This window comes from Acomys russatus, chromosome 24 (assembly GCF_903995435.1).
Source record: "Acomys russatus chromosome 24, mAcoRus1.1, whole genome shotgun sequence".
NCBI lineage: Eukaryota > Metazoa > Chordata > Mammalia > Rodentia > Muridae > Acomys > Acomys russatus.
In genome coordinates this window covers 21,126,817-21,154,228 of record NC_067160.1, presented here as the reverse complement: position 1 = coordinate 21,154,228, position 27,412 = coordinate 21,126,817, and the positions used below count along the sequence as shown (strand labels likewise).

Here is a 27,412-nt window from a genome sequence, read left to right as displayed (position 1 = left end):
TGCAAAGCCCATAAGTACATAAAATTCCGATTAGTACAGCATCCCAATTGGATTATATTATGTTCACAATGAATTTTAAAGTCCCCAAATATATTTTCATGGAATCACATATGTTTCTTTCTCTTTTACTGATGAAAGCTTTACTGCTGTATTTGTTTTGCCTTTTTAAAAACCATTTGTGTGTGTGTGTGTGTGTGTGTGTGTGTGTGTGTGCCAAACAATGTGTTAGGCCTGAGACCTACACAGTTATGCAATGTGATGTTAAGCTCCACAAGTGGGTAGCTCACTAAAAAGGCAAGTGGAAAAAATGTACACTAGTGTGCTAAAGGCAGGGAAGTTAAAACAAAAAGATCAAGTAAGTGAGCAGGAAGAAGGAAGGAAGGTTATTGTAGACACAACACAAACTGAGAGAGCCAGACTTAAGCTTAAGGTTTTAAAGGACAATAAAGACTTTGCTTGGTGATGCATCATCTCAGGAAGAGAAAATATCACATTTAAAGCCACGAGGAAACAAGTGTGTGGCTGAGTTCAGAAAAGGTCAGAAAGATTCATGTAGTTGCCTTGCGACTTATGCTGTTGGCAGAGTGTGTGGGAGGAGGAATGATTGCGAAATAGGGTAGTGGATAAAAAAGAGGCATGAGAGAAGATGAGGCTGAGAAATTGGTGACAGTGATTCCTGAAAGACCCCATATGCCATGCTAGGAACTGGATAATAATTGGGTGTACTGAAGTCATGGTTATATTTCTAGGTTCGAAAGACAGCTGTACTGTTGATGAAAGAAGGGAAGCCACTGAGTAGGGGCAATATTTTTACTGGCCACATAGTAAGCCTGAAAATAATGTTAACATGATCTAAGTATGTCATGACTCCAAGTATCTGGTTGGCTTTATGACATACTGGTGCTCTGCGTAGGGGAGGGTGGGGGTGGGAAATACTCATCTTCTTCTTTTGTTGGTTGAAGTTGTCTATGATGACACCGATGAACAGATTTAGAGTGAAGAACGACCCAAAGATGATGAAGATGACAAAGTATAAATACATATACAGGTTTTCTTCATAAACTGGTTGAAGTTTGACCTAAACAATAATGAAAATATTTAACACTGTTAGCAAAATGGACCCTTGGATTAAATAATGTAGTGAGTGCTATTATTTAATCTGAACTGGTCTTATCATGTCTTCAGATATCATTTTCCAAAAGTAATTATTTTCGCAAACTAGCATGACATATGAAAAAATTACTTTTAAAATTCAAAGTATGGTTTTTTTCATTGTAGTCTACCTGACAAATATTCCTCGGCACAAATAAAACAGATATAAATTCAGCTAACAGTTGGAGCCTATTTCTTGTTCTTCTTGTTGTTGTTCTTGTTGTTGTTGTTCTTGTTGTTGTTGTTCTTCTTGTTATTGTTCTTCTTGTTGTTGTTGTTCTTGTTGTTGTTGTTCTTCTTGTTCTTGTTCTTCTTGTTCTTGTTCTTAATGTTGTTGTTCTTTTTGTTCTTGTTCTTGTTGTTGTTCTTGTTGTTGTTGTTCTTCTTGTTATTGTTCTTCTTGTTGTTGTTGTTCTTGTTGTTGTTGTTCTTCTTGTTCTTCTTGTTCTTGTTCTTCATGTTGTTGTTCTTCTTGTTCTTGTTCTTGTTGTTGTTGTTCTTGTTCTTGTTGTTGTTGTTCTTGTTGTTGCTGTTTTTCTTGTTGTTGTTCTTGTTGTTGTTGTTGTTGTTCTTGCTCTTGCTCTTCTTCTTCTTCTTCATTCCCCCAACATTTTTACAATGTCTTCAGTTTGCATTTGGAAAAGCTTTAATATCAAAAAGTAAGCTAAGACAGAAAATACAGATAAGAAGATGTGGTGTAACCAGTTCTTTATATTTCTATTTTTGAGTCTGAGTTTTCTTGAAGTTTGTGGGTTCGCCTGGGCTCTAATGTTCTTGGAACCTGCTTCACAGACTCCATGTTCTCTAACAAAACAGAAAAACAAGTGACTCCTCCCCTAAGCTACCTTACTACTCTGAGTAGTTCTATTTGCAGGGCTAATCTGATGTGTTATACTCCATGTAATTTGAGAACTTTTCAGAGTAGACATGTTATCTATTACACAACATACCTACAGCAACCAAACTACTATCCACACACAAGCACTTTGCCAATAATTTCTACTGTATCGGTAAATACTTTAATTTTATGCAATATAGATTCTGGGTCTCCCAGTTCAAGTTACCATGAAAACTCTAGTAACTGCAAAAAGTATCTGAAAGCTACTCACATCCCGTGAATCAACAGCTGCATACATGATATCCATCCAGCCTTTGAATGTGGCCTGTGCACAATAGACATTAGAATTATGTATGAATATCTCACCCAAACTCGTTGCATTTACCAGACATAGATACACAGCATTATTGTAACTATCTTCTCATATAATACCATGACATTTCTACACAGGTGTTAAAATGATTCAAATGAGGTGTTATCAAGTACCTTCCTCCTATTGAATATCAAAATTTGTATTTAGAATTTAGGATTTCTTTTCTTCTCTTGGGAGCTATTCTATGCTATATTTTTTCTGTAGAAAAACATAATGGAGACTTGATTAATGGAAATCCCATCTTGATCTTATCTTAAAACCTTCCAACAAGAAGATAAAATCTGTGGTAGAAACCAATGGTTATATTAAAAAAACCTCATTTTCGCCTAATAACTATGAACAAATAGGCCATCATGAAGTTTAGAAATCTGAAGCATTACATATTTTAAAAAGTATTTCTTGATATTTACATTTTTGCATATAATTTTAAGCATAATATTATTTTAGACATTACCATGGAAAGTGTCTGGCTAAAATTTCATACACTTAATTAACACATATAGTATATAATAGATATTTCAAAATAGACGATTTTCACAGAAAATTAAAAATTGATATAATAGTCAGTAGTATAGCAATAAAACTATAGGGAGAAGAAATAAGAAATCCTGTGAAACACTAAAAACTGCGCTACTGGGGAAAAATAAAATAATTGCAAATGTATCCCTTACAGTCAAGTAACTGATTTTTTGAGTTGTCATCAACTACCCTCCTACATGTAAATAAGAATTATTCAGAGTGCAAACACAGCCGGAGTCTTAGGTGGCACAGTTTGAAATGCTCTCAGGTTCGTACAGTAGCCACTCACCACTTGAAGCAATGCAAGGTAACCGGCCCCGACGTTGTCGAAGTTGACTTTCACATTCTTCCACCGGGCTTGCTTGCCAAGAGCCTGGCAGTCACTGAAATTGTTGACTTCACTCACGTCAAACATGTTGCCTGTGGTCATGTTAACACAGTGATAGAACTTTCCGGCAAACAGATTCACACCCATGATACTAAAGATCAACCAGAAGATGAGACACACCAGCAGCACGTTCATGATGGAGGGGATTGCTCCCACAAGAGCATTCACAACCACCTGCGGGAGGACAGGAGAGCCATGGCTTGTTAAAGAGGAAGCCATGGCGGGTGTATACGCATTTAGCACTAAGACACATTTGGACTGGGATCAATGGGTATCTGGGTAGATTTCCAGCTCTAGAATGTTTCTTCTAGTGTTTTCTATTAAATACTGACAAAGGGAGATGAACAACAATACAGGTAAAGAGCTAAGCTAAAAGGAAAACAAACTACAATAAATTTGAAAAGAAATGAACAAATCTCGATAAAGCAAGATGGAATCAGAAAATGTATTCTGGGGGAAAATGGCAAGGGAGATCACATGTATGAAGTACCAAGAGAAGGAATCATTTCCTTCAACGCACATTAATTTTTGCAAGCATGAGTGAATGACTGATGATCTGAAAGAGAAAGCAGGCAAACCCCTTCACAAATAAACTATGAAAAATGCATTAAGTCTGTATCCTCAGGTCAGGTTCATTTATAGGAGTATAAAGGTGAGGATTAAGGGCTTAGAAGTCTTTTATTTTATATTGGAGAAATCTCAGTCTTTTAAACATAGACAGAATGGCTGTCAGATCTGGCTTTAGATGTACAAGTAGCAAATATATCCCATTATCACTATGTGCCAATCTCCTGCATCGTCTCCTCGAGCCTTGGCTATTCATTTCTGTTAGGCTGACCTGCTTAGTGAAGAAAAAGCCTGATCACCTTTTGTTTCTCTGAGTCCAGGGAAGATTCAGATGTGTTTTAAGATCTCAAAGATAGCAAAAGTAGCTTTTCTAATTTCACTCATTCTAATTCATAGTAGACTACGCGGTGAAGTGTTCATACTCAATGAAGCGATTGTTTATTTTGAAATATGACAAACATCATCTTAGAAATAGACAAGAAAAATTACAAACCAGCATCAACCTTTAAAATCCAAAATTGTATTGTTTTCTTTTATTAACTGAATTTCATTCCCTTTAGAAATTAAGTCATGTACGTTACACTGGTTAGTTTTCTTTTCAGATTAAAATTATGTACAGTGACCTCTTCCATACATCCCCAGATTTTCTTATTTCAAATAGATGTTCCTACATTTAGCTGAAATCTTAGGTATTCCATATGAATTAAAATACTAATCTAGAATATTTTTCAGATTAGAGGAAAGTTGTAAGTTTTCAGACTTGTTCAATTACTATTTCATATCTGATAAAAACTATAAATATGTTTGTTGGCCAAAGAGGTCCAAGAGAAACCTCAAACAACCTCTCCATATATTGATGGCAAGGCCCAATTGCTGAAGGCAATACCTCCACAACTCAGAGAAGTTCAGCTGGTACCTACATAGAGCTTGTACACTTATGTGCTACTAGTATCTTTGGTATAGGAAGGTACTTTTCAGGATACCAAAAGAGAATTGTAAACCAACTCAACTGCAAAATTTTGATCTGCAGTGTTGTCCTACCTGCAAGATAGGCTCAAACTCTGTGAGACGAACCAACCTAAATCTGATTTGCCATAAGGCCCACTCCGTGAGATGGAACCCATATCCAATACTACTTGGGTGACAAAGAGCCAGGGACCTAGGGTAAAACCTAATAATACTGTTCTAAACAGGCAAATAAACAAACAAAAATGTACCAATAAAATAACATTCTGCTATATTCATAGATCAGTGCCTTCCTTGCTCAGCCATCGTGAGAGATGCTTCTCCCTGCAGCAGATGGTAACAAACACAGAGACCACAGCCAGAGATTATCCAGAGAGTAATAGACCATGGGACACACCCTCAGCCCTAAGTGGGATGTCTCCATCAAATCCCACCCCTCAGGGTTCAGGGAACCCTGCAAAAGAGGAGGCAGAAGGAATGTAACAGTTAGAAAGGATGAGGGACACCATGTAAGCAAGGCCTTCTAAATCAGCAGGGTCAATTCACGAATGAACTCACAGAGACTGAGGCAGCATGCACTGGGCCAGCATGGGTCTGTACCAGACGTGGTCCCAGAGCTGAAAGAAGTGGATACATTCCCTCAGTGCTAACCCAAAAGCCATCTTCAATTAATAACTACTTGAAAATTAAAACTCAGTGCTCTCCAAGGGAATCTCACTGAGGGAACAAACTACCATAAGGGTACGCCGCATGCTCAGCAGTAGATCCCAACACCAGTGGCATCTTTAGAGGTTTCTTGTCTCACAATGTCAGGTTAGCACTTTATTTTCTTTACATTTTATCCTATTTTTATTTTAATACATATTAATATGTAATAGTTATTAATATGTACATTCTTTCTTTTTTTTACCCTGTGGGTCATGCATATCTATATTATGGCTTCCTGTCTAGTGCTTTTATGGATTCCTGAGCGTATCAATAAGTATCTGCATCTATATCTATTTCTTGAGCTCTTTTCCTTTTTGTTTGTTTTATCCCATTCTGATGTTTCAGGTTTTTCTTTTTGTTTTTGTTTTCGAATCATATTTTATCATCGTCCCTTAGGAGCTTGTTTATTTTCTAGTGAGAGACAGGAAGGGAGTGGATCCAGATGGGAAGGGAGTTGGGAAGGAACTAGGAGGAAAAGGAGGGGAAACTGTAATTAGAATACATATCATATGAGAAAAAAAATCTTATCTTCAATGAAAAATAAAAACCAAACCATCAGCGTGAAGTCATGAAGCATGATGAAGGCTTAGATGATGTCGGCAACGAAAGAAAACTGTTATTTGGAGCAGGCTTTTACGAATTCGTTAACATAAGCAATGAAGTAGGATTTGATGGGCAAGGCAAGCCAAGCGTGTTGCTGCTCACAGCGCTGCCCGGAGCTCGACAAGAGCAACTCGAGGGTGGTTTTGCTTTCCACGATGAGTAAATTCTGCAGTCAAGGCTGAAGGGGTTTATTGCCCCAAACAAACCACCTCCTAATATAAAAAGCCCATGGCCTTGAAGACATTCAATATCCGTGTGCATTTGCAAAGCAGATTAAACAAAGCTGGCCTTTGTGCAAAGCAGTTCTGAAGGCGTGGCAACCATGCATTTTATGTTGTGAGACAAGATACACTTGCTGAGGAAGAGAGCAGGGAGGACAGGGCTGGGGCGGTGGAAAATGTGAACCTCACACAGAAATGTGTTCTTAAAGGATTCTTGAAGCAAAGCCAGGCTTGTTACAAACGTGTAGCTAATTATCCTAGCAACGCACTTTGGATGTAAGGGGTGTGCTGGCTTTGCAGAATCCTATGATTTACCTTAATTCAAGAGATAAAGCATTCCCAAATCACTTCACCTTTAAAAAATTGATACCTTTTGAGGACCTCAAACATGTCTACTGAAAGCTTTCATAGGATGAATGTTGTCAATAGTCCTGCCAAATTGCCCGAGCAATGAAAACAGTAGGACATGGAGTGTGTGTGTGTGTGTGTGTGTGTGTGTGTGTGTGTGTGTGTGTGTGTGTAGCTCTGTTTCAATTCCTGAGTGTGTGTTTATATAAAATGTAGTTTCCAGAAGAAAGGCTTGCTGCTCTCTTTGGCTTTAGCCCTGAATTTTCTAATTCCATGGAGAGATTACCATGTCCCCAGGTCACTGGCAGCATGTAAGGCTGACTTGAGTTTTTGAGAGCACCCTTGAATCGTCTTACCCTCATGCCTTCGAAACGGGATAAGGCTCGGAGAGGCCTCAGAGCTCTCAGTGTCCGTAGGGATTTGATGGCACCAAGTTCTGAGTAACCAAGAGCATTGGCTACCAGGCTGACCAATGAGACCTATAGATGGAAAATAAACTGTTACTCTCCCACAAAATAAACTGTTAGATAAAGGCACAGCATGCGCTTGTCCATTCTTTGGTGAAAGCCAATTAAAGTATTACTATAATTACTATAATCTTTATCTTCCACAAACTTGTACCATCTGATGCTGCCTGCCTCATCCTGAGCTGTCCTCTCTACCTGTAAGATGTGATCGTTGTTCATATGTGTTAACACTTAAGTCATGCCACAGGGGTCTTTGCAAAGTATGTATATTTTTTTACTACCGATAACTCAGGGCTTAGGTCAAAAGCCCAATCCCTGATATACCTTTGCTTAACACTGCCAAATAAAACTTAGACTGTGCTCCTGAATTTTATGATATTAAGGTTGTGAATCCTAGAGGTATTTGCCAGGTGCCAGGGCTGGTCATGTAGCTAGGTGTTTAATCTCTCCTTTGGTATCGTCGAAGCATTTTATTAGCTTGGGTGAAACTCTGTTCTTAACGTACCTACCGTGGTGTGGTTAGAGATACACTAGTGGAGCTATTGTCTCCTCATTGGCTGCTTAAGCATATCACTTAAAATTTCAAAACAACAATGCACTGAATTAACAAGGAGGCATTTATCTGAAAACTTTTTTTCTTGAACTGGAGTTTTGACAAGGACAGAATACTTCTTACTCGCAGTGATCATATATCTCTCTGACACTTGTTTTCATGTTGAATTTTAGTTAAACATATGCGACATTAAATAACCAACATCCTTTTGTGGGTAGAGGAAGTCATTTGGTTTGATCTTTTTACAATACACATGTATGTACATGTACATATATGTGTACATGCACAAGTCTCCGGGAGTCAGCACTACTGTTGCTACCTGTGTATTGATAAGATAGTAAAGCATCACTCTGTGCACACATGTCCCGGAAAAAAAAGTAAAATAAAGAAAGGAAGAAAAGACTGAAAAAGAAATGAAGGGAGAGATGGAGGGGAAAGATGGGCTGGAGAGATGACTTAGTCCTTAAGAGCACTGGCTGTTCTTCCAGAGGACCCAGGTTCAATTTCCAATATCTGCATGGAAAAGTCACAACCACCTGTAATTTCAGATCCAGAGGACTCAATGCTCTCTCTTAGCCTCCTGAGGGCACCAGGCATGCATGTGTACACACACACACACACATATGTAGTTAGACCACCTATACATGTAAAATTTAAAGTAAAAGAAAAATAATTTGAAGGAAATAGAAAGAAAATCAGAATGCACAGCTGGGGAGAGTGGAGTTGGAAGAGACCAGAACCCAAATAATCTGACTTCAAATCATATTTTAACATTTACATCCACTTAAAAACTGTGTTCCTCATCAAAAATCATAAAACACGTATGGTTACCTCAGCGACCACTTTCTCGATCCTGGTACGGGTAACACACGAAAGTTCTTTCTTTTAAGAAGCATTAAGTCATTATATTAATTCAATGGCTTGAGGGCATGAGAGCTTATTTTTGTGTGTGTGTAAAAACAATTGGGAGACTAAATGCAATCTCCCTGTGATACTTCAAGGTAAGATGGAGCCAATGATCTGCTAAAGAACACATGGCACCAAGGGTGACATAGAGATTTTAAAAGCAACTGCAGCCACTGACCCATCCTTGATTGATTATGCATTAACTCACACATAAATTCTAACAGAATAATAAATTATGAGAATGGTACATTTGATTAATGATAAGATGATTTATGAAGCTCTTTGTTACTTGGGCCTGTTGCTACAGGAGATCATGGAAATTGGAAAGGCTATTAGTGAGCACATGGGTTTCTATGTTCTAGACTTATCTCAGGAGACATTAACAACTTTTAACATTTTTTTTTTCTGGAGTACTATCTGAACACTTGTTTGTGTCTTTTTGAAACAAGGTTTCTCTGTATAGAGCTGGCTATCCTGAAACTTGCTTTGTAGACCAGGCTGGCCTCGAACTGAGAGATTCGACTGTCTTTGCTTTCCAAATGCGGTGATTAAAGGCATACACCACCACTGTCGACCAATCTAAAGACTTCTTATCCTCCCAACTAGGGCTTTTAAATGGAAGTTGCTGCACATATCTTAGGACCATAAAGGATATCAGGTCATACTTTAAAAGGAAAGGAATAGCCTTTCTTCTCATGTGTAGATCCAGTGTGTACTGAGAACATGGGAAGTCTTAAAGTTTTAAAGGCTCAATGTCTGGCTGGCATTTATTCACTCAGAATTGGAACGGCAACATTGCTTGAGAAGCCATTCATAAATGTGAACTTCTTCTAATGGAACCAAGAGTTCAGAGGACAAAATACCAGACCTACACCCAAGCATAATGAGAGCTGTGAAACATTATTTTTCATATAAAGCAACATAATATCCATAACTATATACAAACATGTATATATATGCATGTGCATACACGTGCATGTGTGTACCACGTGTGGGGGGCTGGGAGGTTGGCTTCCAGCACCTTCCTTACTCAGTCCCTGTTTAGTTTATTAAGACAGCATGCCACACCGAATCTGAAGCTTACTGCTTCAGCTATATTGACCACCCAGTGAGTCCCAGTGAGTCTCTGCTCTCTACCTCTCCAGCACTCCAGTACTAGGCTTACAGGTACATGCAACCACATCTGGGTTTTTTTTTTGAATGGCTGTTGGGGTTCAGAACACAGGTCTTCCTGATATAGCAAGCAGCTCACTGCCCAAGTCATTTCTTTAGCCCCAAAATATGAACAGTTTGGGCAGAAGATAAAAAATTTGCTGACCTCATGGTGATTTGTAATGAATTTTTAAAGGTGTTTTTAAAAATGGGGGTGGGGTGGGGTGGCGGTGGTGGTGCATGCCTTTAATCCCAGCAGTTGGGAGGCAGAGACAGTTGGATCTCTGTGAGTTTGAGGCCAGCCTGGTTTCTAAAGTGAGGCCAGGACAGCCAAGGCTATACAGAGAAACCCTGTCTCGAAAAACCAAAAAATAATAAAGAAAGAAAGAAAGAAAATAAAATAAATTAAATAAAAAAGAAAGAAAGAAAAAATGGAGGTGGAGATTGACTTAGATGCGTTTAATCATGTAATTTAAAATTATTGTTTTTCATGTAAATCATTCTGATAAGACTTTTACAATTTTAATAGTTCTATAAATACTTGTATGTTTTACCTTGACTTAAGTTAAAATTTTATTCTGTGTAGGACAGAAATTCAGTTTATTGGATTAATGATGTCAAAATTTACGTTGTCAAAATCATTTTTTCTTTTTTTAATTGAAAACAGATAATTTTCATGTAATATATTTTGATTAAAGTTTCCCCTTATACTTTAAGTTCAATTTTAAGATATTTTGACTCTCTTATAAGCAGACACTAATTCCTGTGAAAAGTTAGAAATCTTAGACTACTTAAGTTTGGCGATAGTGTCCTATGTTGTTAGAGGTATGGGCAAGTTATAACAATAACTGTTATGTAGTATCTCATGTCTAGCTGAAGAACAGGCATCACAGAAGCTCCAAACTGGAGTCTGGGTTCTCTGTTTACAAATCCAGGATGTTGTTCATTCTTACTTGTGTGAACTTGTGCCCAACTTTGCAGCAGACTGTTCAGTCATCTTCTTTTGCAGAAATCGCAGGAAGCATTCCTTGCTAACATGCACAAATTGGAAGATAACTAGTTCAAGCAAATAGAATTTTTAACATAATACACAGGAATGGGATTACATGCCACAGCACACAGTAAGCCTTTATGGTAGAGGCTTTACGGCTTTGTTTGGCTGTGTTCACACGGGTTTACACTTGTGCGTCAGCTGAGCATGAGAAACAACAGCCATCTGCAAGGAGAGAATGATAGCTCTGAAAAACACGCTGACGTCCTGGGAACCAGCAATGAAGAATGCAGAAAGAGTCAGTGTCCCTGCAAGATGGCTCGGGATAAATACTTAGACTCAGTGTAAACAGTTGACAGTTGATAGATTAAGACTGGGTGCATCACCTCCATATATGTTGATGATACACGTCAATCCAAAACACTTCCTAATTTAAAAAATATATTAGGTCTTTTAGAATGTTATGCAATGTGTTTATGATTTTAATGGTAAAATTGAGAAACAGTTCCATTGAAACTGAAATGACAGTTTCCAGAATGACAGAAACTAGATGGATAGAATGTGCCCACCAACAACCTTATATCATCATCACCACCATCACCATCACCACCACCATCATCATCATCATCATCATCATCATCATCATCATCATCATCACTTTTGGTTTTCAGACAAGGTTTCTCTGTAGCCTTGGCTGTCCTGGACTAGCTTTGTAGACCAGACTGGCCTCGAACTCAGAGGGATACTTTTGCCTCTGCCTTCTGAGTGCTGGGGGATTACAGGCATGTGCCACCACACCTGGCACTGATTATCTTTTTTAACTTTCTGGAAAAGAAAGTTAGTAATAAGAAGTTAATGGGAGAAGTCATTTGGAAATATAGCTGATAAACATAAAAAAAACCACAGGAAAATCAAGAGAAAAACCACTATAAAGAACAATAATAATTAGGCAATTAATTTAGTTTTTATATTAGCTTGCTATAAAGTTTATATAGGAACTTTATGCATATTTGGTTGTGTGTGGGGAGGTTGTTTGGAATTTTTTAACTGGGAAGCCCAGTTCCAGGTATACCTTTGACTGAAGACCAAGCTCTTCCTTTTAGGGAAGGTCATTCCCTACCACCATTTCCTCACTTTGGGAGGAAGGGGGTACTTAAATAGCTAGCCAGAGTGGCAACGTCAGTGATCAGTGGGGTGACAATCATTACAGCCAGATTGTCTTCACACCCTACAAAGTGTGAGACTTTGACAAGTGTGAGACTTCGACCTACAAAAATTCAAAAGGTAATTTTAAAAGTGAATAATAAGGATATTTAAAAAATGTTTTGAGATATGGTATGACAGTTAAATGGTCAACTTGGTACAATGTAAATTCACATGGGGCGGGGAGAGACTCCATGAGGAGCTGTTTGCACTAGGTTGGCCTGTACGCATGCTCTGAGAGAAATTTTTTCTAGTTGGATTCGCTGAGGTGACATGATGCACCCTTAGAATGTGGGCTGCGCTAATTATGAGCTAGACTCTGAACAGAATGAGAAGGTGTGAAGATGTTGATACGTCACAAAGCAAATCCCCCTGAGTGGCAGTGCTGCTGACAATGCCCAGGCCCAAACCAGACTGGATTCTTACTGGTAAACAGAAAGATGGTTATCAGGTAAACAGAAATCTAAACTTAGGAACCTTGTAATGCGGGGTGCAAGACAGAGAGTAGCAATCTTTCACCGCATCTGCATCAGCTCCCGCCTCCAGTTCCTGCCTTAAGTTCCTGCCTTGGCTTCCCTCGTACCCAAATAATAATAACACACGCAGATTCTTTCTAAACTCACACTTTAGCCTATCTTTTGAGTAAATACTTATGCCCCCCCCCCACTTAGATGAAATTCATATAAGAAAAGGAAGGTGAAGGAACACAGAGAAAGGATCAGAAGAAGAGATAATAAGCGGATTAATTTTAATAATACTAGATCATAAGAAGTCCAGAAATGATGACTTTCTTTAAAGGAAAAGTAGCACAGATTTCATGCATCTACAGGAGTGAGAAAGCAGTTTAATGAACACTCAGAAGGCTCTGGACCTGGAGCCACTGGGTTCCTTGAAAACAGGATGGAGCTACACGGAAAAATAGTTGCAAGTCTGTCCACACGAAGGCTGAATATTATTGCTTGCTTTCATCTACTCTGTCCAGCCCTGAAAGAGCAAAATGGAATGCACCTTAATGACCAAGAGTGAAACCTGCACTTGCTCAGGAGGGCAGAGTGTAGATCCACAGTTCACACAACTCGAGTTGCCCTGACACACAGCCAAAGCCTCTGCACTGCCTCGTGCAATTGGGGCTTTCCAATGAAGAGTACAAACCTGTTGGAGTGGCATGCGGGTTAGATCCATATTTCTCAGGGAAATAGAACCTGGAACTTCAGTTTGCGGGATCCGTAGGATGAGGACTAGTTTAGGGGCAAGGGCTTCAAAATTAATATTTCTAATTTTTGTGCTTGGCCACAAACAGGAAATGACTCTGATTCTGCTCTAGCCACAGGCAATGAATGCTGGAGGGAGCTGTGATTTCTTATATCTCTAGACCTAAATGACCACCCTGTTTGCAGGATGCCTGTGAAGTGGTGAATAAAATTCCAGTCCAGACAGACATTCCTTCTGGTGAACACTCTGGAATTGGATCTCTGAATTTTCATGATACAGATGTGTGTGTGTATGTATATATATATACATATATACACATGTATATATGTATATATTATACACATAAGCTTACATATATTTATAATTTATTATATACATCAAATTATAATTGTATAGTTAATAATATACACAAAAGTGTTATATATATAATATGTAATTATTTATATATTAGATATATATACAGATATATATCCACACACATATATTATATATCTAAATATATACATATTTATGATTTATGATTTATGAATATATATGATATATATTTAGGCCATCTGTTAACTTATTTTAGGACCTATAGTACTTTTTGTAATGTTAAAATGATTGATTTTAATTCTTGTTTTGTGTCTCTCTTCCCCATCCCAGCATTTAAGTGAGTTAGCTGAAAATAAAAGCTTTCTTTCCTCATGAAACTTCTCCATGCTACTCTGAGTAAAATGGAAAACTGCCCAACTTTCATGTTTAGGTCAGAAAGTGACAAATGCGGAAAGATATATATCCAGTCTGTGAACCTTGATACCCAGGTATATACCTGGAGTAGTTGGGGTCTCCGCTCTTGAAGAAGAGCATGATACAGTAATCTTGGAGGCTATTGAGGGTGGATAGCAGGGCTCTGTTGAGCCCATTAAAGGAAAGCTATTTGCTCCTAGTCCAAGGAATGTACTATTCCTTTGGCCCTGGGTGGAGACCTCACAAGATCTGCTCCAAGACTAGAACATTACATACTACTGCCTCCTCCCTTAAGAATTAATCCAGCTGGGCCTGTCAATCACCCAGCTAGGAGAGCACCTCTCATGAAGACTGCTTCACCTAAAGCCATGTCAAGGAGATAAAAAGAATAATTATTTCAGTAAGGAGATAATGTGCTTATCTCCCCCAGAAACTCAGCCACTTGAAGAACTTCCCTCAGGCTATTAGGTGGCTCCTCTGTCATGTGGCCTGTCTGCTTTTCTGAGACTCAGCTAAGAACGGGGTGGGGGTGGGGGTAACCTCCTCTTCTTTTCTTCCTTTTCCTTTTTAAAGAAGCAGCTCAAAGGCTGGGCGTGCTCTCCCTGGCATTCTGGGCAATCTCATTCTTTTTCAAAAGCCTTCCCCACACCCCTCCATCAAGTAACTTCTGACAAATGGCGCACCTTTCTTTCTCTCTTCCTCTTCTGCCCTGTTGTATTTCTCTGATACAGTAATAAATTTGTCCTTGAGTATTATTTTGAATTTGTTTTTATTTTATTTTTAATTTTTTATTATTAATGAGACTAAGAAATGATCCCTAATCTGTCCTGTGACAATAGAGAGAGGGAATAAAAAAGAAGCCAAAAGCTGATGGAATTGCAGGATCTCATAATGGAATTAAAGCAATAGCACACAAGGTCACGCACTGTCTTTTGCTTTACTATAATAACATTTCCACATCATTAGCCTTGCAATATTATTTAGTCTCTTAATTTGTATTATGTTATAAAAAAAAATAAGGGCAGAAAATTAGGATACTGTATGGTGCGTTTTGTCTGTACTTTGTCCCTGGTAGCCATGACAATAGTTGGCAGGCCTATGGTGACAGTAACGATACTCCCTAGTAAAAGGAGAAAGACATGATCAGAAGACTCTGACCTGAGATTTCATCTATTGTTTTTCTGCCCCTTTCCTCAGCGGTATGGGACTTGGGGTTATATAAAAAGCAGAAGATTGTTTTTAAGCAGACTGTGCTCCAAAGTTGCCATGATGTTGCCATCCACGATGGGGTGGGACTTCACTGTGGTATCTGTATGCTCCTGCCTAAAACTCCTCACTTGTCCTCTGTAAGAAACCCTGGTAAATTCACTGCTATGAAGTAGGATCTTGATGAAATCATAATTTGTTCTGTTGTCAGTGCTCCAGAAGGTGAACTGATGTTTGTCTGTGTGCCCCTCCCCCTCCCACCGGGGGGGGGGGGAGAATTAAGGCAGCAAAGAGAAAATAGCAGCACATTTTTAGAATCCCATGTCTTCACTTTGCCTTAACTGATACTTTTCTTCCATTAAAGTTTTCCAAAAGCATCTATCCAAATCTCTGTAACCCATCTCTCCCTCCTTGTTGACAAATGTATTGAACTAGAAATGATCATAATGAGTGAGCTAACCCAGAAGCAGAAAGACTCAAATGGTGTATACTCACTTATATCTGGACACTAGCCCAAGGGGCATGTCCCATGAAAGTCTTTACTTATCATGAAAGTGGGATAGAGGGGAGGACATCCTATTGGGACTCTCGCTGAGAGAAGTATGAAAAAATAGGGAAATAGATGAACCTATAGGGTCCTAGAAACCTATAAGAGGAACATCATGATGGGTGGATCGGGGCCCAGAGGGGTCTGCTCAAACTATTGCACTAACCAAGGACAATACAACATCAAACCCCTACTCTGATCTACCCAATGGACAGGACATTCTCCACAGCTATGTGGAGAGCTGGGACTGACTTTGACATGAACTCTGGTGCTCCATATTTGACCACCGCCCCTTGGTGGGGAGGCCTGGTGGCACTCAAAAAAAGAATAAGCAGGCTACCAAGATGAGACTTGATAGCCTATGACCATGTAGTGGGGGAGGAGGTCCCCCTCGGTCATAGACCTAGGGGAGGGGAATAGGGTGAAAGCAGGAGGGAGGGTAGAATGGGAGGATACAAGTGATGGGATAACAACTGAGTTGTCATCTGAATAAATTAATAAAAATTTAAAAAACAATGGGGCTTTATATCACAGGACATTTAAACTTGTTTTCTACTTCAGTCTTAGGCTTTTATAGCATATGTATTGGCCTTTGTGTACTTGATTAGAGAAATCACAAGGCTCTGAAGTTCTGAACATGCAACTATCCAGAGCATGTCAGTTTTGAGAAGATGACCTAAGTGCTCATCTCTGGGCTAAGGGTAAATCCAGTGAGGTAGACTTCTGTTACACATCATGGCTTCCACAAAAGTTTTTCATGGGCATTCTAAAGATGGCTTTTGTTTGTTTAAAAAGAAGTACTTTGAAACATGTGATCCCTTCATGTTTACTTCTTTGACCCTTTAAGGTGATTACAACAAAATCACACTCCATGTTGTTTATGCTAAAAAAAAAAAAAAAAAAAAAAAAAAAAAAAAAAAAAAAAAAGCAGATCACAGTGTCTTCGTTAATGGATACATCATCTTTAATCAAGTGCAACCCTGGATTTGAAGTGTTGATTTGACTGTGAGAATGATTACATCTGCTTATGAGGTCTATAATTACAAGTAATGAAAATCAGTTTGTTGGTGGGTGATGTTATGTTTGCATAAAAATTCACAAGGACCATCATGTGGATCTGGTTGTTTTCAAAGGATTTCAAGTAAATATCAATTAAGTTACGCACGTAGTCTACCAGCATTGGTAAAAATAGCATGTATAGTTCTGGAGTATTACAACGTATTATGCATTTTATAGGATGATATTATTTTGATAGTAAAAAGTTACACAAACGGAACAAGTGGTCTGTCTAGATCAATGTTGTGGCAGACAGAAACTCAGATTAAGACGGCCTTCTTGCTTCTAAGTTGCATCAACATGTTTCTGTGGCCCTCTTCATAGCCGTTGCTTACTCATTCTTCTCACTCAGAACGTTGTCCTATTACCTCTGCGTGACATCCAGAACACCACTGACCTCTGCTTTCTATACCCTCTTTTCTGTTTTCTGCACTTACACCTCTAAACCCTCCTGAAGCCTTAGGGGAAAGGGAACTAACCTTTTTTTTTTTTTTTTAAAGTCCTATGTACATTATGTTTTCCTTTTAATTATCATTGCTCAGTCCAATTTGCTGGTTCATTTTTTAAAAAATTTGTCTTTTGCCCAACTTCTTAATGTTGAAGTGCAGGTTTTAATCCTGGGTGTCCTTGTTAATTTTCATTTTCTGCGTAGGAGGTAGGGTGTGTTCGTGGCTCCTAAAAGCATCTCCAGCTGGGTAACCCCTAAATTCACTCATGGACTCATATGAAGTTCACCGTCTATTCATAATTGCCTGATAAACACGCCTCTTCTGGCTTGTTCTCTACCCACTGCCCCAACCTTGTTTTCTGATAGTCTGCATCCCAGTTGCTGGTTCTGCCTGATACTTGTGTGTTCAAGGTAGAAGAAAACATGTGCCCTGAATCCATTCTACCTTTTCATATACCATGCTCATCAGTAAATCGCGACCTTGATCTGAGACAAAATCTCCTTTACTGGTGATGGAAGCAACGTCCTCGTCCACCTCCCCACCTCCATTATTTACCATCCTCCCTCCAAATGCCCTCAAATAAAAACATTGATTACATCTCTGCATGACTTGACTCCTCAAGTCTTCCTCTCATAATTCTGTATAGTGAACTGTCAACATGTGGTGCATATATAATTACAGTGCACGGTGAGGCCTTTAGTACCTTTCAGACTCAGTTTCCGTCTTTGTGCCATGTTTCGTCCTAGGCTAGCACAGCAGTTTCTTCTTTGTCTATTGTATATCCACTTCTCATCGTCACATTAGGGCTGAGTGCCTCTTTTTCTTTCTTCCCTCTGTTCTTTGACTGGAGGCTGCCTCTCTCTGACCAGCTCTCAGGGACACCTACTTGGACAGCAGTTGGCAGTGGTTCTCTGCTCCCTAGCTGGAGTCACATCCAGTCCTATGGCTTTTTGTGATTATACAGCACTAATCCTACATTTAGACTTTGTTGTTTTGTTAATGGGAGCTTATTTATCCTACTTCCCCACCTCTTGGAGTACACTTTCTACTAGAAGTTAACCTGTTTCCACCTATCTACTTTGTCTACAATACCTTGAGGTTTTAAAATAGAGTTACTGAGTAAGTTGGTTAATTTTTATGAGGTTAAAAAGACCATTGTAGTCTCATTTTACATTTAGGTAGGATTTGCAAGATGTTACATGGCTCAAGTATATGAATGCACTTTTCAAAGATATGAAATATTCCTTGTGGTTGTTTGTCACAGAAATTTTTTTTGTTTGTTTTTTTCCTTTTAAGATATTTCATTTGGGGACTGGAGATGGCTCACAGGTTAAAAGCACTGATTGCTCTTCCAGATGAGCTCGGCTTGATTTTCAGCACCTGTATGGTGGATTACAACCATCTCTAACTCCAATTCCAGAGGATCTGATTTCTTTTTCTGGCCTGTGTGGGCACAAGGCATATATGTGGTGCAGAGACATATATGCTACCAAAGTACTGATGAAATAGAAAGGACAATAATAATAAATATATACTTGTACTTTCAAAATTGATATTAGTCTAAAGTATACTATAACTTAACTTGATTGATCCCGTTCTTTGAAGATAAGTTGTTATCAGCTGTTAACATGAATTTATTGTTTGTGGTTGGGAGATGGAAATCTAATATAAAAGAACTTGCCTAGAAGTGAAAGGTTTAAATATCAGTTCTTATCTGGGAATTTTTTTTCTCACTAGAAGACAAATAATTTTGACATAATTGTCTTGCTCCTTCAAGGAGTATTCAATAGAAAATACCCAAATGTCTATATTACATAGCTAAAATAGACTATAAACCTTTGCCCTTGAGAAGTTTTTTAGCATCATGCTTCTATTTTCTAAGTAACCATGAGGTTATTTCAGTAGTAAATGATTGTCATACAGAACAAAAATAAAATATGACCAGCTAGACAGGGAACATGGACGAATGCGATCTGGATTTTGAATCGAGGAATTTGATACAAATACCAGCTTTGTGATTAGTAGTCACTTCAGGAAGATTATTTTAACTTCAGTTTCCTAATGTCTAGATTGAAATAAAGGCCAGCTTAAGAAACCCATTCTAGCTGCATAACCAAGAACATTAGACTTCCCTTTGTATAGAGCCTTTCAGGAGAACCTAAGATTAATCTCTATTATTCATGAAAGGCCAGATGAGAATACTGGAAGTCATTTATGGTGTATTTTTAAAAACCTTAGCCGATTTCTGAGGAACTCAGAATGTTGAACACATTCTGGCTGTAGAACAATGAGTGAGTGTGTGTGAGAAGAAAGACAGCAGTAGTTGGACAGTCCCAAGCTTGCTAAGATGAATGAACACACGTGTACAGCAATCACCGCTTCATATTCAAGTGTTATAACTAAAAATAGAGTGCTTTATGATTGTTAGGACACATCCAGAAGACAGAGCCTGAGCCACTTGTTTTGTTGGGAGACTATGCAGCCTTTTACAGTGAGACATAGCTGACTCCAGGACACAGCCTCCACTTTGTCTCTATTAGTTAGATTAAAAGATAAAACAGTCCCCAAACCAGACAGATTCTACATTGTGATCCCCCATCCCCCTCTTACCACTCACCTCAGGTCAGTCAGAGCAGACCTTTGTCTTATTCTTTGCATGATAAATATCTCACTAGCTACTGGGGTACCCAACTACTGGTTTAAAAAGAGACTCACTTTGTTGTCTCTACATATATGTGACTGAAGGAATATAGTAAATGAGTCAATTTATTATTATTTAGTAATAAGTACTTTTGTTGGGACTTAAAGTGAAAATCTCAAAATTCCCGGCCCCCAATCTATCATGACTGTGTCTCCTGGAGATTTTTAAATGATCCATTAATAAGCTAAGTACTTAGGTCTAATCAATCTGTCATCTAACAGACTAACCTTACATCTCACAAAACTTCAACTATCTGCATGTGGCATACACCAGGCTCCGTGTGTTTCGTGTTACTACTTCTACATTCCCAGCACTTCCTCTACTTGTGCCTATGAGCTATGCTTCACTCCTCACTGTGGCATTTACTACAGGGTTTTTGCTGCTGTTGTGGTTTGTTTGCTACGCTTTGTCTTAATCTCTGCAGTTATGTTAGCGTGAATAGGACAAGGTTTTCAGCGTTAAGGTCTCAGTCACAAGAAGTGTATGAACTGTGAAAACTCGTTCTTAAAAAGCAATTCCTAGAGATCATCTCGGATACTCACGTCAACAATCAGGAAGTCCAGCCAGCACCATGCATTGGTGAAATATGTTTGAAACCCATAGGCCACCCATTTGAGAAGCATCTCCAGGATGAAGATGTAAGTGAACACCTTGTCAGCATACTCCAGCATGGTTTTGATGGTCTTTCGTTGTTCAATGTAAATGTCTTCAAAGGCCTGTGAATCAAGAATAGTTTATTTACCTTAGTGGCCTGCCTTCCCAAAATGCCTAAAATTATTTTTAGGCTAATGTTGAGAACCAAGCAACACTTGGAGGAGTATTGGCTAGTGTCACCCAAATATTTTCCATCAGCCAGAAGCTAAATCCTAGATCTAGCTGGGAAATATTGCCACAGGAATGTCAGCATCTTTATTGATTTTATATGTGCTTTTATCTCAACTTCTCACCCCAAAGTATCTACCTCAATCACTGCAAAAAGAAATGCTTCAGTTCATGGAAGATGAACTAAAGACATCCAGGTCATAAGAGATAGAAGTGGCTTATTCCAACAATATTTTCTGTGATTCCATCTCTTATTTTCAAAGAATAAGTTCATTGTACTTAGAGAAAGCAAGATACACAGATAATCCATAAATACAATTATTAGGATAGGCTAGGTGACACTGACCAGGATTCTAGCACAGCCAGGGGGATGTCTCTCAAATGGTGTGTCAGTGAGGAAAATATCTGGTGGGCAAATACCAGATGTGAAATTCCTTCTGGCTGTGAAATTCATTGGTTCTGACTTGTTGTGAGCAACATTTTGTGGAGAGCTCCCAGCTCTGCATGGCACAGATGCACCTATTCTTTTGATTTCTAAACTGAGAGGACATTTCTTGTATTTCCAAAAAGCTGGCTCTTTCAGTGGAACATGGTTTTTGCCAGTACATATTCACTTACCAACGCACCACTACTGAGGAGGATCATGAAGACAATGAAGGTTTCAAACCAGTTGTGTTCCACAATGCTGTAGCACGTCTTCCTAAGATTCCACCAGATTTTTCCTTTGCCTTCTTCTATACTTACTTGGCAGAAGGGAAATTTCTTAATACATCCTAAACGGCAATATTAATATAATAAAATAGGGAAATACACTTCAATCATTAGTACAAAAAAATAACATTTTTACTTCTTTCTCATACCAATTCCAGTTCATTTTATCCTTTATTGCCTGGCTTTGTTTCAACACTCTTCTGTATAATGAGTCATACTTAAGCTTACACACTTGGTTAGAATTTATGGAATTTCTGTACATTTGCTTGAGTAAACGTGGTTTCTTTTTTTTTTCTTTTTCATTACAAGTTAGAATCTCTTTGCCTTGAGGCCACTAAGGAAAATAGAGTAATTTTTCATCACATTGGTTTGGGAGCAAAGCCAGACATGCAAATTGTTTATTCATGTTCCCATATGACCCTAGGCACTCACTCCCTCCATTTCAAGCATAGAAAATCCCACCATCTCCCCAGGTGTCAGCCACTGTCACCTTTCTTAAGCTAATTTATATTCAGTCTCAATGCTTTTCTTAGTCACACCTATGACTCATTTTTCAGTCAGTGTCTCTTATTCTTCTCTCTGCTCCTCTGCCTCCTAGACTTCACATCATTTCCAATTTCCATCTAATAATCTGCTGCTCTCTCAGCTACTACTTGTCACATTGAATCCAACCATGATAAACCTATAAATCTCTATTGATTTCTGTGCAAGATGAGTTGATCACTATGAGAAAGACATGGCAACCTGCCAAACACTCTACAATACAGAACCACCTCCCAACAGTTCTGGCCAGAGCACAAATGAGCCAAATTTGAAACTGGGAGGGATGGTATGTAATTATATAAGCCTCTATAAGGCCAGTTACGCCACTCATTCCCCAAACATTTTGAAGGGATTGCCATATGGATGATGTGACAGTCCAGAAGGTCATGCATCTCAAATATTATTATATTATTGAGGATAAGGACAGCAAAAGCCAAACAGAAGAAACAACAAAAGCATATGCAACTTAGCATATATTCTCATTTGTCCAGACACTGTGTCTGCTGTCGTCTAATCTGGAGAGTTAAGATCTGAGGCAATTTCAGGCATAGAGTGTAGATGAAAACTGGAAAAACAAAATAAGCATGCCCTCACCATTTCTTTTACAAGCTTTTTTTTTTTTTCAATGAGGTGTATTCAGATTTCATAAGGATGGGGCATTCAACATGGTGGAGTTTCTTTACCTTCAGTAAAGCAAGCTTCTGGTTTAAGGTCTTCCTCGGGTTCAGTTTCAGCTTGTTCGCCTTCTCGGGGTGGAGCCACATCAACTGTGCTTCCTTCAGAAGAGCTGGTTGCATTTAATTTCTGGAAACAAAGTCCGTGTCAGAGATGTGAGTCTCTCCCCCTTTGCTCAAGTGATTGGGAAACGCTCTATCACATGGGAAAATGGCAGGGTCTAAATGTGACACCATTAATTCTATTGATGCTGAGGTGCTAGCAATGTGAGCAAAGTCTACTCTACAGACATAAAGGATAGTGGTTAGTATGGGTACTTGGAAAGATGAATAAAGTTGCTTTAGAGTCTTCCTTTGTACACGAATTCCATGTGCAAACAACTAGGAATACTCCAGCCATGAAAAGAAAAGCCTCATAAAATTGAGTAGGCTCACATCTACTAATGAGTATTTTAATTATATGCATCAGATCACAACTTCCACCTGTTCAGATGGAAAGTTTTGGAGGGCAAAGAACTCCGTCAGTTGCTTCTAAATACTGACCATGTTTCTGTAATTTTAGCAAGGCAGGGCTACAGGTTAACATCCATCACACTCATTATGGCTCAGCTGCGAGCTATATTTTTCTCCAGCTTACATAATTTTCTCCTTACTTTACTAGCAGAAAATGATGGATCTCCCCCTCTCATTCTTTTTTGAACTGCATAAATGAATTCAACACTTGCCAAAGAATTCTAAATGAAATGGAAATTTCTCCATAGATGACATTGTCTGGAATCGTTATTAGGAGCTCATTGTGAATGCAACGTATGATCAGGCTGCAAATTTTTCCTTTAAATAAATCATTGTGACATGACACATGGCAAGAATAGCCACCGTAATGTTGCCAGAATAAATATCTAATAAATTTCCTGAGATTATGTGGGAGGACACCACAAATGTGCAATGTTTTATGAAAACCGGGGCAAAGACATGACATACAACAAGACTGAGGGGCTGTAAATGTTTTGGGTGGAAGAGCAAGAATTTGGGTGGATACCATGGATGTGCTCATGGTATCGAAGCTGCACTAACTTCAACAGCTAAGGGTTTGGGTCATGGGGTTCTAGCCCGTGGAAAGAGCTAATGTGCTGTTCTAAAAAGGCCTAGATGATTCCCCAAACACCAATTCTATTGGGAGAAGTTTGGCTCATAGTTCCTGGCTTATCTTAAATCTCAATACAGATCCAGCTTTAATATTTTTGAGATGTGAACTAAAATTGAAGAGTAACGTTAGAATAGTGCTTTCTGTGTTGTTATTTTGACTTAACCATGCCAAACGAAATATGTAATAACAATGGCTTTGAGTCACAATATAATTCACTATATAGCCTCTCCCAGTAAGTAGTGCATGGAAGAGAGGAGCCATTTCACTATTTTGAACTGATGGTTCTTAGAATTCTCAGACAGTATGAATTTTACCTCAAATTCCTTTAGTCTTGGAAATGTGGGAACACTGAGACAGACTTTCTCCTTCTGAGCTTTTTTGCTTCTTTCAGCCAGGATATTTTTATCCTTAAAATAGAAAAGCCCAGGAAAGCTGCCACTGTGTATAGTTGCAGCAGTTGTAAGTCGGGGCACACTGGGTAATTGGTATCAGCTGCCCAGCTTCCCCAGTGGATCATGGGTGGGTGCTGTGGCTTTTATGAGTGAGTGCAATTGTACCACTGTGCAAACAAGCACTGATAAGAAACCAAAATGTGCAGAGATTAGTCATCAAAAGGTCCACGTTCATCATCTTCTTCTTGGCCAATAGGCTCAAAAATTTCTTCTGAGCATGGCCATGGTCCACCTCCTCCATTAATTCTTTCTTACATGATCTCCTCAGTCAAATTTCACAGTCCATTTAGCCCATTACACTTGCTGCCTTTGGCCAAATGTGCCCATTTATGCATGTGCTTGCAATGTATGTGTGTGTGTGTGTGTGTGTGTGTGTGTGTGTGTGTGAGAGAGAGAGAGAGAGAGAGAGGGAGAGAGGGAGAGAGAGAGAGAGAGAGAGAGAGAGAGAGAGAGAGAGAGAGAGAGAGAGAAAACACATCTACATGTATATGTACACAAACATATTTTACATATCCATACCAAACACGTACATATTATGTATTAAAATGTCAATCAAATATGGAATAGATATTAAATATTTGTATTATTTTTATGAAAAGTCAATAAATGAATGCATTGTTTACTCTTTTTTAATTTATTTACTCTTATGGAGAGAATTGCAATGTTTAGATAATTCCATCTCTGCTTTCTGATAAATTATGTCAATAAATTATTTTAAATGAACTCTAGCTATATTAGAAAATGTTTTAATATTAGAAACATATTTTATTATTAGAAACATATTTTCAAAATGTTTTTCTATAATGTCTACAGACATTTAATAAAGAAGTTTGTGAGAATATTATAAACATTATATAAAATATATGCATATATGCTTTCTCATGTGATATTTTTAGAAAATATACTTACCCTTCAATTCCCATTAAGTAATGGCATTGTGTTTAATTTTCAATCGAATTATCTTACATATGCTATACTGGTGTCTCATACTTAAATACAAATGCTTATTTAAAATACTGTTTCACAGTACACATAATACTAGCTACTAACCTAGGTGACTAGTTTGCCCAGTGTGGACCACTATTGTGTTTCCAGAAGACGATAATGGTATGGATATAGTTATCATGTTTGGATATCATAATATCCATATCCAGTTGGTGCTGGAGATAATGCACCTTTATGTTAGGGAGGAAAATGTTCTGTTCTTTCCCCCTCTGTCTAGTGCTCTGAGTTCAGCATGTGCTAAGGGCTGGGAAACGACCTTGCCTTCTTTCTATTCTTATCTAAGGGGCCTAATTATGTGGATAACTGCTTTGTGGCCATCCAAGATGTTTTCTGGTGGTTAAGCGTTTTAAGCTTCGGCTCTGGGAAGCTTCCCAAAGAATGTTCTGAGGGATTCTTACAAGTCCTTTAGACTGGGGCTGGAGAAATGGATCAGTGGTTAAGAACACTGGATGTTCTTCCAAAGGACCTGGGTTCAAATCCCAGCACCCACATGGCAGCTCCCAACTGTCTATAACTCCAATTACAGCGGATTTGATACCCTCACACAGACATACATGGAGGCAAAACACCAATGTAAGTTAAAAAAAAAATCAAACCAAACGAACAAACAAAGGCGGGGGAGGACCAAAAGTCCCTAAGACCTTCATGAACCAAAGATTGAATGATGGTATTGTAGTTTCTGACTCACAAGTGCTTTACAAGGTACTTCTCCTCTGTGAGGGTGTTAGAGCTTTTGCAAGTCAGAGCACCAGTCCTGTTGAAGTCTCATTGGTGGGAAAGGCCGAAGCACTGGTTGAAACCCTCAAGCCAGATTATGGCTATAGGAAAGTGTAAATATTCCATAAAATTATGAAACTCTTGTTTAAACACTGTGAAACATTGAAGGTAGCAATTTTACTTACATTAGTAAATTTAATGAGCTGAGTCCAGATTAAATGGCACAAATTGCTCAATACACAACCTGGTATTCTTGAGTCACTGGGTACATGAAGAAATTCATATCTGCACTTTAAAAATCACTATTTACATTATAGAAAATTAAGCACTCTATATTCTATACATTGGTATAATTCTATACCAATTCTATGCATTGTTGTAATACAATCTACATGCCAAACACTATGAAATTCACACTCTGCTAGAGGGTAAAACTCTTACTGCTATACCAAAGGACTACCAGATTAACTGAAAAGTATATGACTTATTTAAAAGCAGTAACTGATGATAAGTACAAAGAAAAACTTACTTTCATTTATATTGCCAGAGTTGTGATACTTCAATGATATCAAAAAAGCAAAGAAACCAGAAATGAAATTTACCATATTAAAAAATTACACAAATACACTAAATAGCCAAAGTTAATACTTGCTCTGAGGTAGTTAAGACAAATAAACATTTCTGGTAATATAGGCATAACAACAGAAGGCTTCCAGCAAAAACCGCATAGTACAAGCTCAATCTTGCTTTCTTGTACTATTTTCTTCTTAACCCATCCCATATTACATGGACCTTAAATGTTAGAGTCTCCCATCCCTTGTAGAAACTGCTGACTCTACAGAGGGATGATGGCTTATGCTCTATGAATGCACGCTGGGAAGCAGGTTGTAAGATGCAACATTCTCCAGGCCGAACTCAGCCACAGAAAACATGCCTGGCTATAGCAGAAGCCTGGCGCAATGCTGTGGAAGCTGCTCGTTCATCCAAGAACCATGCTTTCAAACATGGTACCTAATTATGATGCTTTCAAGGTTAACTACAACTATCACTCACTCAGAGGAATGGGTTATTTCAACAGAAGAATGATAGAATTAGCAACCAAACAGACCATGAAGACGTCTCTCCCCAGATCACATGACCTTATAGAGAAAGTCCTCCTTGCGAAGAATAGCAGCACTCTTTATATTTTGTCCAATTAAATAATAGAATTTAACTTTCAGAGATAGGAGAGAATGTTAGCAACTGGCCTACTTCCACTGAAATGCGCTCACATTTCATTTATTTTCAATCAGCACTCAAAGTTTTGACTGCTGTATGGGTCAAGAGACAAAAGAAAAGATTCAGCCATTACAGATTGCCTCAAAAAATCGAGCCATTACTCTCAAGAATTCTTGATTTTGTCATACAGGTAGACAAAGAAAAGTCTTTTGAGGGCCTTGGTCTGATAACTTGGATATGAAAATCCATATCCTGATTTAAAACAGTT

General features: G+C 38.5%; 1 protein-coding gene across 1 annotated transcript in view; it reads right to left on the bottom strand.

Moving 5' to 3' along the window:
- Window positions 1-27,412, bottom strand: part of LOC127207725 (sodium channel protein type 3 subunit alpha-like) — a 113,398-nt gene that overhangs the window by 6,770 nt on the left and 79,216 nt on the right. The window contains exons 18-24 of the mRNA XM_051167158.1: window positions 22,615-22,735; window positions 21,296-21,450; window positions 20,398-20,571; window positions 7,040-7,162; window positions 3,172-3,444; window positions 2,262-2,315; window positions 941-1,078 (exon numbers count right to left, since the gene is read on the bottom strand). Of these exons, the coding sequence (XP_051023115.1) occupies window positions 941-1,078; window positions 2,262-2,315; window positions 3,172-3,444; window positions 7,040-7,162; window positions 20,398-20,571; window positions 21,296-21,450; window positions 22,615-22,735 (1,038 nt within the window). The remainder of the gene's footprint in view (window positions 1-940; window positions 1,079-2,261; window positions 2,316-3,171; window positions 3,445-7,039; window positions 7,163-20,397; window positions 20,572-21,295; window positions 21,451-22,614; window positions 22,736-27,412) is intronic.